Below are 11,970 nucleotides of genomic sequence, written 5' to 3'. Positions count from 1 at the left end.
ATACGAGTCAAGTAAAAGTCATTAATTCTCGTAATATCTGGAAATTTTATTTTTCCACTTCTTTATACTATTATGAATCTTAGCTGGGCTACGTTTAATAATATTAGAATGCTTTTAATGGCATGCATGCCTATTGTTATCTTTTACCTTATTTGGTTAGTTAATACTTCTGAAGGAATTAGAAGTGAGGAAGGATCATTGCTGGACCTTGTATGTTGGCCGGATGGAAATGCAATTCCTGTGGTTATTGCACTTGGCTCTATAATTGCAGTTGTTATAGAGGTATCCAATATTCTGATTTAGTATTGGTAGCCATGTCGTATTTTCCTTATATAGCCGTAGTACCTGGATGACCGAGCTTTGTTCGGTGTTTTTTAACCGACTTCAACCGGTTTCTTAATTCAACCGTATATGTTTTTTTAAACGACATTTTCTGAAAATAAAACCTAGCTAGATCGATTTATCGCCCCCGAAACCCCCTCAATACAAAATTTCAAGAAAATTGTTGGAGCCGTTTCCGAGATCGTTGATATAAATATATATACAAGAATTGCTCGTTTAAAAGTATTAAATATACATTGGATTCACTACCATGGCTCCATGTAAGGTTTTAGATGAGTTGCAACCATAACGGGTATACGGACGAAAGCCCTGGAGCACTTGCATCCTTACCGGGATGGCAAAATGAATATACAGATACTGTTTATTCTTGGAAACCATTTTCCGCCTTTAGGAATCTAAAATGTTCCTAAGAACTACTAAGAAGGTGGCAAATTCACCTTCCGTCCAGAATAACGCAAAATGGAAACTGCAAGTCTACTCAGGAATGATTATTGACTATTGTTAAGTGTACTTCCTTAGGCCTATATGTCATTAGTAATTATAAGGTTTATTTAATTCATATTTAAATAAATATTGTTCTCAGTTGTATGGATTATACCAATTATTTAAAGCTGGTTTGCCGAAGACCGAGTATGACGTTACGAACGGACTTTATTACTATGTTTGGGCGTTAATTATTATGATAATTATATTTCTCGCTATCATGTTTTATTCTGGACTACAGTCAGCTATTATACGAGGTAAGACGATATAAAAAGGTAAATATCGTTAGACAATTAAGTTGAGAGAACCAGAAATAAGTTTTTTTTTTATGATATAGGAGTAGTAGACGAGCATACAGTCCACCTGATGGTAAGTGGCTACTGCCGCCCATGGACATCCGTAATCAATCCCCAGACAGGATTAGATATTCCAACCTGAGGTTGGCTACAAATGCACCGCTACCCCTGAGGACTAAGCTGGAACGCCTTGGTTAAGTATGTCTCCCTTACCATACACTTCAAACTAGAACACAGCAGCGATTAACACTGCTGTTATGAGGTAGAAATAGGTGTGGCGATGGTGCCGCCTGAGTCAAACGCCAAAGGGTTCTACCACCTTCGAACTATTAAACACTTATCGTTTTTCTGTCTAACCGCTAATAAATAGAAGTCTAAAACAATTCAAATAAAACATATATCAGTAATTTAAAAGCACCTGCTAATTGCTGACATCAATGTTATCAAAAAAATACTTAATTAAGCAATTACACTATCATACTATCTTCGGAAAATGATTTAATTACTCAATTACTTTTTGTTGACAAAGATTACAAAATGAATTAATTAGTTTTATAAGCCTCACTATAATTGTATTTGCAAGATGCTTGTTTACTGCATCGTTTGCAAAAAAAAAAAACAAAATATAATAATAAGAAAAAGATAATGCGAAAGTAATTTTATTTATTGTAGCCAAAATCAAAGGTGGAATTACGAAAGCAATGTTGCGTTACGCCAGCCACCTGCCGTCGAAGGTCGCTATAGACAGATTGCAGACTAGGTTCCGCTGCTGTGGGCGAGTTGACTACGAGGAATGGTTCTACATACCTTGGTTCACGACAAGTGAAACTGAGGATTCAAACGATATGTTAGTAAACTTTAACTTGATTGATTGTGTTGATTTCGTTCGACGCTACTATCAAAATAAATAAAAAAAAAAACATTTTGACAAAAAGTGGAGTTGGCTGATTTGGGAATTAAGGTATCGATATGTAGGTTGCAAACAATCCTAATTAAGCTACTAATGATTATTACTTAAGCTAATTGATAGTTTTAACGATAGTAACGGATACCTATGTGCTTGCAGTTGTGTTTCTTCTTATAATTTTCATTTACAATTACTTACATAATGACGACGTAATCTTCTCAAACGGATAAACGTTCATACTTTAGAAAATGAAAAGGAATATGTATTAACAAAAAATTCATTTGTGTAATTAAATGTAATTTAAAAGAAGTATGATATTATTAAATACGGAAATGGTCTGAGTGACAACAAAATATATTATATTTTATATAAAAAATACAAATGCGAAGGTTTTTAATTGAGGTCGTTTTTTGCAGTGCAGATCGTAAATTTGTTGCTGACAATGTGCCGTACAGCTGTTGCTCCCTGAACGCACAATGGCCTTGTATCCATCACGGGATCACGAAACAAAGCGCCATCTATAAATACGACCCGTTGGTGCGTTATTTGGAATCCCTTCTCATTTTATTCAGAAATAATTGTTCACATTTAAATTCGATAAAAATACAGATTTTCTAAATGAGCAATCGGTTGTGACTTTACTTACTCACCTACACTTTCATGTAGATTTTAATTTAAATTTAATATAGGGGGATCTATATAAATTTTAATGCAAGCTGTAGTCTTTTTCAATAAGTTTGCCTGTGTAGCAGAAAAGCTCCTTCAAAATAGAGTTTATAAGATAGAGTAGTAATTACGGTGAGCATTACGGTCCATCTCATACAGTCCATCTGATGGTAAGTGGCTACTGACGTCTATGAACATCTGCAATCAATCTCAGATAAAATTAAGGGTCACCTACCCCTTGAAGTAACTTGTAATATATTGTATATTTCTCTAAGTATGTATCTCTTACTAAACCATTGGAACCTAAACAAAGCAGGGCTATTAACACTGTTATTACAAGGCAGAAATCAATTACCATAACTAAAACATAAAAATATTTTCATAGTTCAGCTTCGATCCTGAAATTGTTGATCGAAGTAGTTCAGCATCCGATCTTTGAAATTCCATACTTCTTGGTTTCAGAAGCAACTGACAATATGGAGTGACGGTTGCGAAGAGAAGTTGATAAGCGAAATGATGTCAGTTTCATGGCGGTTCAATGCTGTGATGGCGCTAATCATTGTCGCAATGGTATGCGAGAATTATTAAACACTTAAGTATCTCTTATGGGTACTTTATTTCATTTCATCAATTTAACAAGTATACACTTGAGTGGGCTTAAGGCTACTTGTGTGAAGAGTAATCTTTTTAAGTTTAAATGCATAGGCATTTTTAGGTACCTACAGCATAGGAATGGATATATTACCTACAAGTATATGTGCCTAATTGGCCATTTAAAGATTGGAAATAATATAAATGTAATCCTAGCAATGTAGCACATATTAAAAACATGTTAAAATATATATAAACATATGGCCAATTCAGCCCATGAAGTTATAGGTATATAACTTCATGATTCAGCCTATAATTCAATGGTACATCCCAGCTGCAATATTACGCAGACTATTCATAATTTATACCTATTGTTAGAGGTAACCGATTTTTTTTAATTTGTTAGTACGTATTCATTTTGTTTACCATAAACGATTACAAAAAGAAATCTATTTCCATACCGACTACTAACAATGTTGTAATTTATACAGATCTCCCAAGTGATAGCAGTGCGCTACCTGCACACTGCGTACAGGAACGGGCTACACGCCGGCAATCAGATATCACGCGATGCGTATTTACTTCGCTCCGAAACAGACACCAAGATACAAGAGACGTCTAGAAGGAAAGTCCGGAAGAGAAAGTTCAAACAGTCGCGGACACTGCAGTGGGTGACTGCCACTTACAGGCGAAGGGCGTGGAATTCCTCATCAGCTTCGGAAGTTAATAGCTCCGATGAATTGTTAAAGCCGATATATGAATAGTGTATGGCCCCATTTATACTGAACGGGTTTAAGCATACAAAATAATTTAGGTACACAACATTGAGATACAGTGCAGTGGCGGACTAAGGTCGTCGGAGCCCGGGGCGAAAAGTTGAATGAAGCCCCCTAAAAGTGTAAAAAGTTTGATTTTACAAAATGACAAATGTGTCATAGAATTATTCGCCTATGATTCGGTGGCCTTTTTTTCTTGCTGAGTGATCGCATTTCATATGTTGACGACCTTTTTTTTTTAGCAAATGTGTTTGGTGGCCCCCAGAATCGGAAGCCCTTAAGCCGCTAGGGGTACAGTGTATACAAGAATATCATTTTGTCTGCCACGGCTCGTATGTGAACCGATACATGTATGTAGATTTTAATGCACCTTAGGCAAAAAATAACAGTTCATTAACTATAATAGGTCAGATAGGTAAGATAATAATCTTTTATTCGTCAATCATTTTTTGTTTGATACCTACTGACATGTTATTAATTAACACAAATAAAACGTTTCTGTATTAAATAGATAAAAACATACAAATTCATAAATATATACCTATACCTACCTTAAAACCAATTAATTTTCTATTACCTTTATTATCGATTATCTACCACTAGGCGAACACGACATGATAGCATCTATTCATAATTTTACTTTTACAGAGTAGGTATTAAGTTTTGTGAGATTGCTTTCATTAGAAACAAAATTTTATTTTATGTGCAAATGGGTGATTAGCACGTATTTTTGATAATGAAACACAAATTTAAACAGACGTATTTATTTCAAGCACCCGTTTCAATAACAATGCATTTTTTTTCTTAGAATAAAAATAATAAAGTAGAATCGAATGTTAGAAGAAGTAATAAGTAGGGAAATTAGCAATAATTATAATAAGTAATCAAGACAATAAATTATGTAAATTAGACGTATATTTATGTTTCGATATATACCTATAATTCTGGAAGTAATATACTTAATTAAAGTAATAAATAACATATGAATTACCCAAAAAAAAAACTTTCTTTCCATTGAATATAATGATATATTGTGTAGAGGAATATGCTTTGATAAGTAAAATAGAAAGATACTTCACCAACACCACCTTCACCACCTTGAGCACTTTCAAGCCACAAATAAAAAAACATTTTCAGAGAAAATGTCCGTAAAAATTACTATTACTACGTAACTTATGTAATAGATAAATATTTCAAACATTTTAGGGACATATTTTAGCACGAAGACGTGGCAAAACTTAAGGCAATAATTTCAATTCTCAAAATTGATTACACTTTCTTGTTAGGAGTGATCTATCTATGTATTTTACTCATCCAAGGGATTATGGTGGTATTCCTTATTCTTTATCTCTTAAGAACTTTTGTATCTTGTCGGTTTCGGCGAGCTCCTTGATGCGATGCAAGTTGTCCCACCATAGCTTAAGTCTATGGCGACGCACTATGTTGAACCATGGTGTCATAGGCCCTTCCAACGTAGGAATGAATCTAGGTATAACAACAATAAATTATTATATATGTATAGTCCGCGTAAAACTGCTAGTCCGCTCTGAATATCTAAATGAAATGCGTCGCCATAGCAAATTGTATGACAACACCGCCTCGCATCAACTTCAGAGCGGACTAGCAGTTTGACGCGGACTATACCTGTCCCACAAGCCTCGCGGGGCATTCACCGGTTTGACTGGCTGTTGGTTTAGGTTCTATTTCGGTTACCTGTTATTCTAAAAAAACTTAGCGAGAATAAAACCTGTTTTTGTTTTTGTTGTGTTTACTTTATTTAGCAAATAATTATAATGATTTATGGCCAAGTCCCTCAACTTCTGAAAGGAGACATGTGTCTCTAGCAGTAGCATGATTAACATTCGCGATTTACGACTGCAGGCAATAAGTTTCCGTAGATATTTTATAGTATAGTAGTGTGGTAAAGACGTACTCTCTGAAGCGTTCCAACTTAGTCCTCAGGGGGTAGCAACGCATCCGTGTTCGACCTTAGGTAGAAATCTAACCCTTTCATCTTATCAGGGGTTGTTTACCGATATGCATGGGCGGCAGTAGCCACTTACCATCAGATGAACTATACGCTTTTTGTCTACATACACATTATAAAATACATGTTGGACAAAATCAGTACATTACTTACGCATTAAATTCATTCTTGGGCACGAAGCAGTACTCAGATATCTCGTCCGAGTTGGGCTTGACCTTCACATCGGCCTGGAAGAACAGCACGTAGTCTATCTCGTGCTCGCCCCACACGCCGTCGCCCGGGTCGTGGTAGTGGATGCGTGTTAGGTACGTGAACATTTCCGGATCCATCTGTGTAACAATTATATGTTATGATAGGAATATTTGTAAATAGATGGTGAACTTATACTTGTTATGGTAAATTTATAATTTTAGGGTGATTGAACCTTTGTGGTTCGACTCCGGAAGTACACCTGTTTCTGCTTTATAACAGGAGAGTTAAGCGCTGCTGTGTTCCGCTTTGAAAGGAGAGAAACATATTCCAAATTAGTAACGCATCTGTGGCCAGTCTAATCTTTAATGGAGGTTGACCACATGTCTATGGGACGCACAGAAAAACTATAATAGGGGGGCCGAGTAGGCAGTTTGCTGAAAAAAATAACAGTATAATATAGATTTCCACTACCACAGACAAAAGAACTGTGTCCACAACAGTGCTTCATATAGACTTTCATTGAAATTGATTGTTCGCTTTCATAGTTTAACATTTCGGAACATACACTGTACAGTGGGACATGTGTGGAGGTGTTCGTGTATATGTGTAAATAGTTCTCACACATCACTAAGTAGTCCATATTGTTTCGGGAAAGTATTAGTCTATAATTATCAGGTTAAAATCTATCTTGAATATTCTGTTTTACACTTTATTTATTAAGAGTCTTTTCATTATCTTATGCAAAAATTTATGGTTGACAAATTTCACCTGTTTAAGAGGTATTCCTAGTTCGTAGTTAAGTCGGCGCCTTGCTGCTGTGATGACATCTTCGGGCTTGTCGTCTATGTACAGAGGATGGCTGCAGCAAGCGTTCGTGTAGTAATCTGGATATGTTATCTGGTGGGGTTGTAATAAGTTAAATATTATTGATCTATATTTTATTGTAACAAACATTCATGATATAATATAGCAGAGCTAATGCAGTTCGATTAAGGAGGTATAGTTCGCGTTAAACTGCTAGTCTGTTCTGATTTTTTTTATATAATATAAGAGTAGCAGACAAGCATGCAGTCCACCTGATAGTAAGTGGCTACTGCCGCCCATGGACATCTGTAATCAACCCCAGCTCGGATAAGATATTCCTACCTGAGGTCGGCCACAGATGCGCCGCTACCCCTGAGGACTAAGCTGGAACGCCTCGGAATAGTCTGTCTCCCTTACCACACCCTTCAAACCGGAACACAGCAGCTCCTGCTACTGCTGTTATTAGGTAGAAATAGGTTATTAGGTAGAAAATAGATATGAATTACGTTGCCATAGCAAATTGTATGACTACACCTGGTCGCAACAACTTCAAAGCGGACTAGCAGTTTGGCGCGGACTATACAACGGCCACACCTATTTCTAGTGAAGCAAGTTCTGCAGTTTTGTGGAAGGGTGTGGATGCGAGCTGACTTACATATGAGGCGCTCATCTTAGTAATCAGGAATGACAACGCATTGGGATCAGGTAGAACCCATTTTTCCATGATTTTGGTTACAGATGTCCATAGGCAACAGATATCACTTACCATATGATAGATTACATGCTCATTTGCAAATTCAGTTCCTATCTTTAAGAACCAAATACTAATATATTTGGGTTAATTATTTATCAAACAGAATTGTGTATGATGTAAGAAATCTATGTCTCCTTAATATCTACAGTACATGCAAGAGTGGAGTTTAAATCATTTATCTACAGCTTAAGACCAAAAAATACAGTCATGAACCTTACTTTATTGCTGGACCTTCTCTGTAGGAGCATATCACCTCGTTTGTTAAATAGGAACACACTAAAGGCACGGTGAAGAAGCACACTGCCATCTTCTGCGACCTTGTGGCAGTCTCTCTTTGTAGCTGTTCCTATAAAATTATCTTTTTCATCTACCAGGAGACAGATGTCCTTGTCTAGAGCTTCAGCCTACAAGGAATAAAATTATAACATAAAGGTGTCATGAATAACTTTGAAATATTAGGTAAGAAAGACTTATTAATTAATGTTAATGCATATATACCACTTGTATGGATAAAAGTAACACATTTCTTATGGTCTGAATGTGGTACCCTGGTCACCACACTGAGTTTAGGTTCCTATGTGGTGAAAAATTTAAGATTGAACATGGTAATTTTGAAGAATATATCATGGCAGAGATATTGGTGGACTTGTGGTATTTTAATATCATAGTTATCAGGAAAAGTAACACAATATAGCCATGGATGAGTTAGAGGTGTTTGTGTTCAAGTTTACTTCCCAAAATTGCTTTAGTGGACTCATGCTCCTTAAAACAGGCATGGTTCAGCAAAACAAAGTATTCATACAAAAAGAAGTATAAAGAAAGACATTTTTAAGATTGAAAATAAGAAAAAAAAGGACCTTTTGTATTAAATTAAGTTCGCTTCTGAAAAACAATACTGGTTATGACATAGCTACAACTGACATAGCTACATCATAGCGACACTTTACAAAAAAAAAACTTATTTTATTAAAAGTAAAATTATGGAAGTATATTCACAAATATATTTTTATGTAAAATAAAAATTACCTGTGCGGGATCAACTCCATCAGAAACTTGTGGCTCCGGTTTAGTTGGCTCCGATGCTAGGAACCTCCTCTCAATTTTCAAGGAGTTCCATAGTGGCCTCGTTATGCGCCTCACAAGCATCTTGGATCAAAGAACAGGACAAAGTGATAAAAAGTTATACCAAACCTAACATACATTTAAATGACAATGCACACTGATTACTGTGTAAATTGAATAACAATTCAAACACAAATTTCTTTATCATTTTCAATCTTGAATACACTATTGATTAGGTTCTGGGTAATATTAATTTCAAAGACTGTATTGTCACTAAACTCAGCTTATAAAACTAAGCACCATACTTTGTTAACTTTAGAAATACATGTGTAAATAAAATAAGAGTATTTTAACAACTTAGTCCTTAGATCTTTAAGATTAAAGTAACAAACAATTATGTATACATAATCAGGTAAAGATTACAATTTTTTGTTTTATTTTGCACTTATTTAAATGGTGAAGGTAGACAATGTGAGAAAACCTATACATCTGAGAGTCCTGTAAGAACAGTTCTCAAGAGTTTGGGTTTGTCCAGCTCAATAGACTATGGCCTTCTTTCAAAATGAGTAGAGCTTTTCCCATTTAGAGGGCAGACCCGTATATTGGGACAGTAATAAGTTGAGTACAACCTAGATAATTATAGGTTTTAAAAACAATTTGTACCTGTAATAGCTAATAATAAAGTGAGATATATTATACTAGATTGCAATATTACAGAATACATACATGTGTATTTTTAATTATAAAGCTCTACAATTATATTACCTGTAGTGCAGTTGATTTAGCATATTTAGTATACGAGATAAGTTAGATACATTATCATCCGAATGATTTATAACTTGTTTTTATCTGTATATTCTATGTAAGATTTATTTAATATTAAAGTGGAATTATGCAGACATTTTTGAATTAATTGGATGATTAATGTTACTGGTTTTTATCAAATTTCTTCGTGATTCGTCTTAGATGAATGTTGTGGTTTTTATCAAATTTTCTTGGTGATATATTGTCGATGTAAAAAGTTACGACGCAAAGTAACAAAAAAGGAGAGCGACGGTTTTAGAAAACTTTGTTTTGTACTGACCTTTGATAATGAAAGTAAAATCACAGTCGTAAAACCAACTTTAATAAGTCTTGCATTTATATTGATACTACTTTATAACTTTTTTTCGGAATACAGCCGGACCGTATTTTAATAAAATATATATAATTTTTTATACCTTTATTTTGTGACAAACGTCACTGTCACTTTAAATTGCCTGGCTGGTAAATGTGGTAGCTAGTGTTGCCAACCTTGTTTACGGAAGATTTGCGTTACACACTCAGGATTAAAAACCGTAAAACTCATTAATGACGTATATATGCCAATGTATATATAGACGGTTGCCCGCCTACATCAGGATTGGCCATAGCGTCTCACGTGGGTGTTTGGGCGATTCAAATTATTTGCAAGCCAGATCACAAACCAAAAGTTAATTTTATTCCCATATTCCAATAATGTTATGCCCATTAAATTAGCAAGATCAGTTCCCAATTATTGAAAATATCACACATCACACACACACACACACATACACAAACAATTGTATTAGAAGACAAAGATAATTGAAAAATTAAGCGAAATAGCGAGTCGTCTAAGACGTAGTGCGCCCCCTCTTCCCGCCTTTTTTTTACTCCTTTAAAAAAATAGTGGCGGCGCTCCATCGACAAGACGCTCCGCTAGACTGCCAGCTGAGAATCTTGTTTCGTCACAGCTTAATAGATGGCGCCAGGGATGCGCCGTCATATACAAAGGTAACTAACGCTCTATGCACAAATAAATGTCCCCAGGTAAACTTTAAAATAACTAATGAAGGAATTATGGCATAACAGTTATGAACAATTTGTATTAGAATCTAAAATCCGATATCAAAAATCGACAGTCGGCAATAGGGAATATGCACATTTTTATTTTATTATTTTAAACCACTTATCACATCGTTTTAACATTGTAAAAAATATAAACAATTTTATTAGTGTTTGAAATATTTTTTTAAAAATTATTTAAAGTATCAATAAAATTTGACACATTTGAACGCCGCCATTTTACGCGCTCTTTGAATGACGTCACGTAGCGTGATTTGTATGAATATTGATGATAACTGTATGCATATAAAGGTATTATTAAACGTTTTCAGGTTTCATCGCGATTTACATCATGGGAAAGGCTAAATAACCACTTTATAAATATTTCCTATAGTTATTGTGCAAAACCAGTACTATAAATACATTATATAGTGTTTTTTCTTTTACAAAAGATGCGAAAATACGAAAAATGTGGTGCAAGATTATAGAAAACAGATATAGTATCTCCAAAATCGCATTAACATTTGTATTTACTGTAACAAACAATAATTTTAGGTAAATGATTTTAAAATATTGCATTGATCATCTACTTCGTTAGGTACTTATCGACTTCTACAACAAACACTATCATTTGAAACACACAAAATGCATTATAATCTATTATAATATTATAAAGATAGGTGAAGATAGGTGATAGGTTGAAGGTGGTAGAACCCTTTGTGGTTCGACTCCGGAGGCACCACCGCCACACCTATTTCTACCAAATAACAGCAGTGTTAGGTGATGCTGTGTTCCGGATTGAAGGGTGTAGTAGGAGACAGACTTTTCCGAGGCGTTCCAGCTTAGTCCTCAGGGGTAGCGGCGCATCTGTGGCCGACCTTAGGTGGGAATATCTAATCCTATCTGGGGTTGATTACAGATGTCCATGGGCGGAATGTATGCTCGTCTGCTATATTATAAAAAAAAGAAAAAAAAAAGAAAAAAAAAAGAATATTAACATAATAAGTTATGATCAGTTAAATATTTCCGAATTGACCTATGCATAAAAAACAGTTTATTCATTTTGCATATTTTAGGTAAGTAGTCCGATTGTGCTTTGACAAAACTACTTTCAATCATTGTTCTTGATTATTCCTAATAATACTATCTAGAAAAATCGCACTAGGTAATAAATAACACTGTAGGAATATAGACAAAAACAATTTTTCTCTCAAACAGTTTGAATATCGACGCCGATAAACATCGTAACACGCTATGTGACGTCA

General features: G+C 34.9%; 2 protein-coding genes across 3 annotated transcripts; one reads left to right on the top strand and one right to left on the bottom strand.

Annotated features, from left to right (window-relative positions):
* The first annotated feature begins 72 nt into the window (after window positions 1-72).
* Window positions 73-4,303, top strand: LOC140742495 (RDS/peripherin-like protein xRDS35). The gene is made up of 6 exons (XM_073073392.1): window positions 73-282; window positions 926-1,082; window positions 1,794-1,968; window positions 2,445-2,565; window positions 3,157-3,264; window positions 3,777-4,303. Exons 1-6 carry the CDS (start codon window positions 73-75, stop codon window positions 4,047-4,049), a joined length of 1,044 nt encoding a protein of 347 aa, XP_072929493.1. The 3' UTR covers window positions 4,050-4,303.
* Window positions 4,304-5,299: 996 nt separating this feature from the next.
* On the bottom strand, window positions 5,300-10,223 carry Idi (Isopentenyl-diphosphate delta isomerase). Of its 2 annotated transcripts, none has more exons than XM_073073704.1 (6): window positions 10,081-10,223; window positions 8,825-8,944; window positions 8,017-8,202; window positions 7,009-7,137; window positions 6,202-6,377; window positions 5,300-5,546 (listed from the first exon to the last, which is right to left on the bottom strand). In XM_073073704.1, exons 2-6 carry the CDS (start codon window positions 8,942-8,944, stop codon window positions 5,399-5,401), a joined length of 759 nt encoding a protein of 252 aa, XP_072929805.1. In that variant the 5' UTR covers window positions 10,081-10,223; the 3' UTR covers window positions 5,300-5,398. The 2 variants fall into 2 exon arrangements, with proteins under 2 accessions (XP_072929805.1, XP_072929804.1); XM_073073703.1 differs by having other exon boundaries at window positions 9,945-10,085.
* Between the last annotated feature and the right edge of the window lie 1,747 nt (window positions 10,224-11,970).

This window comes from Epargyreus clarus, unplaced genomic scaffold (genome assembly GCF_041222505.1).
Source record: "Epargyreus clarus isolate Ecla_fem2 unplaced genomic scaffold, WU_Ecla_fem_2.2 ptg000006l, whole genome shotgun sequence".
In the NCBI taxonomy this organism is placed as follows: Eukaryota; Metazoa; Arthropoda; class Insecta; order Lepidoptera; family Hesperiidae; genus Epargyreus; species Epargyreus clarus.
The sequence above is the reverse complement of the archived record's forward strand: the minus strand, read 5'-3'. Positions and strand labels throughout refer to the sequence as shown.

Bases quoted from the DNA above. Each gene is read 5' to 3' on its own strand.
- LOC140742495 (XM_073073392.1), top strand. From the start codon at position 73: ATGAATCTTAGCTGGGCTACGTTTAATAATATTAGAATGCTTTTAATG. The intron at 2,566-3,156 runs GTGCGTTATTTG...TCTTGGTTTCAG, and splicing joins TCTATAAATACGACCCGTTG to AAGCAACTGACAATATGGAG. The intron at 3,265-3,776 runs GTATGCGAGAAT...TAATTTATACAG, and splicing joins CGCTAATCATTGTCGCAATG to ATCTCCCAAGTGATAGCAGT.
- Idi (XM_073073704.1), bottom strand. From the start codon at position 8,944: ATGCTTGTGAGGCGCATAACGAGGCCACTATGGAACTCCTTGAAAATT. The intron at 7,138-8,016 runs GTAAGGTTCATG...CAACCCCACCAG, and splicing joins AGAGAAGGTCCAGCAATAAA to ATAACATATCCAGATTACTA. The intron at 6,378-7,008 runs GTGAAATTTGTC...ATTGTTACACAG, and splicing joins TAGGAATACCTCTTAAACAG to ATGGATCCGGAAATGTTCAC.